At 54.8% G+C, this 1,404-nt stretch overlaps 1 protein-coding gene across 1 annotated transcript in view; it reads right to left on the minus strand.

The window, feature by feature from the left end:
• Window positions 1–1,378, minus strand: part of TNPO3 (transportin 3) — a gene marked incomplete at both ends in the record, with an annotated part of 10,676 nt that extends 9,298 nt beyond the window's left edge. The window contains 2 exons of the mRNA XM_057388390.1: window positions 328–401; window positions 1,115–1,378. Coding sequence (XP_057244373.1) covers window positions 328–401; window positions 1,115–1,378 — 338 coding nt within the window. The remainder of the gene's footprint in view (window positions 1–327; window positions 402–1,114) is intronic.
• Window positions 1,379–1,404: the final 26 nt, after the last annotated feature.

Raw genomic sequence — 1,404 nt, forward strand, 5'->3', positions numbered from 1 at the left:
CTGTGGCTGTCACTGTGCAGCAGTGTATGACACCCGTGAGGGACACCTGGGGACAGTGACAGGACCAGCTCCAGCCTCACTGCTCCACCCCACAGCACAGCTACAGCTGAGGGAACGGGGATCATCCCAAACAAAACAGGGATGAGGAAAAGCGCTGAGTCTCGGGCTGGGAGCAGGGAAGCGTGCCCAGCAGACAGCCCCTCCTGCCACTGCCCAGGGCACCTGAAATCAGGGATCCCGAGAGGAAAACTGCCCTTTCATACAGAACCACCTGCCCCACACTGCCCACAGAACAATTCCCAACCCAGAGACAGAACAGTCACTCACTTCTCCACCAGGGTCTGCACACAGCCCTTCCACGAAGCCATCTGCAGGGCAAGGTCAGCTATTGCCAAAGCCAGCTGGAAGGGAATGGGAACACACGGATCAGTGTGAGAGTGCTGGGGTGTGCCCAGGAGAAAGGATGGACAGGAAACTCTGGAATCCACTCCAACACCCAGCAGGGAACTCCAGAATCATTCCCAACATCCCCTGCAGGGAGGGAACTCAGTGATCCATCGAGGTGTGTGCACAATCCCTGTGCTGAACTGTGGCTGCCCTGAGGGTGGACATTCCCTGCCAGGATGTTCAGGGGCTGGAGGGACACCCTGGGGGTGTCAGACCTGCTGCTGCCACAGGAGCCTGTGGATAATGGAAATGGATATGGATAATGGAAATGGATATGCATAATGGAAATGGATATGGATAATGGAAATGGATATGGATAATGGAAATGGATATGGATAATGGAAATGGATATGGAAAATGGAAATGAAGGAAGTGAAGGGTCCAGAAAAATCCACCTGGATACCCAGGGCACTGCTGGGTTTGGTGTCCATGGCAGAGAGCTGCTCCTCCCTGCTCCTCCTCTCCAAACACCAAATGAAGATGAAGAAATGGATGCAACTAAAGGAATCAAGTGAYGAAGGAGGGAATACAATCTTGTGCCAGGGACACAGGGAGCAGGGATGAGCATTCCCTGTTCTCCAGCTCAGGGAGAATGGTCCCAGAGTGGAGTGACTGCCAGGGCAGGACATGGAGGAAACAGCTCCATCCCTCCCCTGCCAGCACCCACCTGTGTGACAATGACCGGGGACAGGTCCTTCAAGTTCTGGATGTGGGACAGCAGAGAGTCCCGGAGTGAGGCGTGGGAATCCGTGGGGAGTTCATAGAAYGAAGTTTGGATCTTCATCTTCATGGTCTGTGCTGCAAAGTAGCAGGTCTCCACATCCTGGTGGATCTGCAGCAGCTGGTCCGAGATCTCCCAGGCGTGGACCTGGGGAAAAAACACAGCGTGGTCAGTGGGCAGGGCACTGAGGGGACAGGGACTGCAGACAGAGCCCAAATTCCCCAATGGAAACACAG

The sequence above is a fragment of the Malurus melanocephalus genome, unplaced genomic scaffold, assembly GCF_030028575.1.
Source record: "Malurus melanocephalus ecotype Western Australia unplaced genomic scaffold, MMel_1.1 scaffold_1886, whole genome shotgun sequence".
Classification (NCBI taxonomy): domain Eukaryota; kingdom Metazoa; phylum Chordata; class Aves; order Passeriformes; family Maluridae; genus Malurus; species Malurus melanocephalus.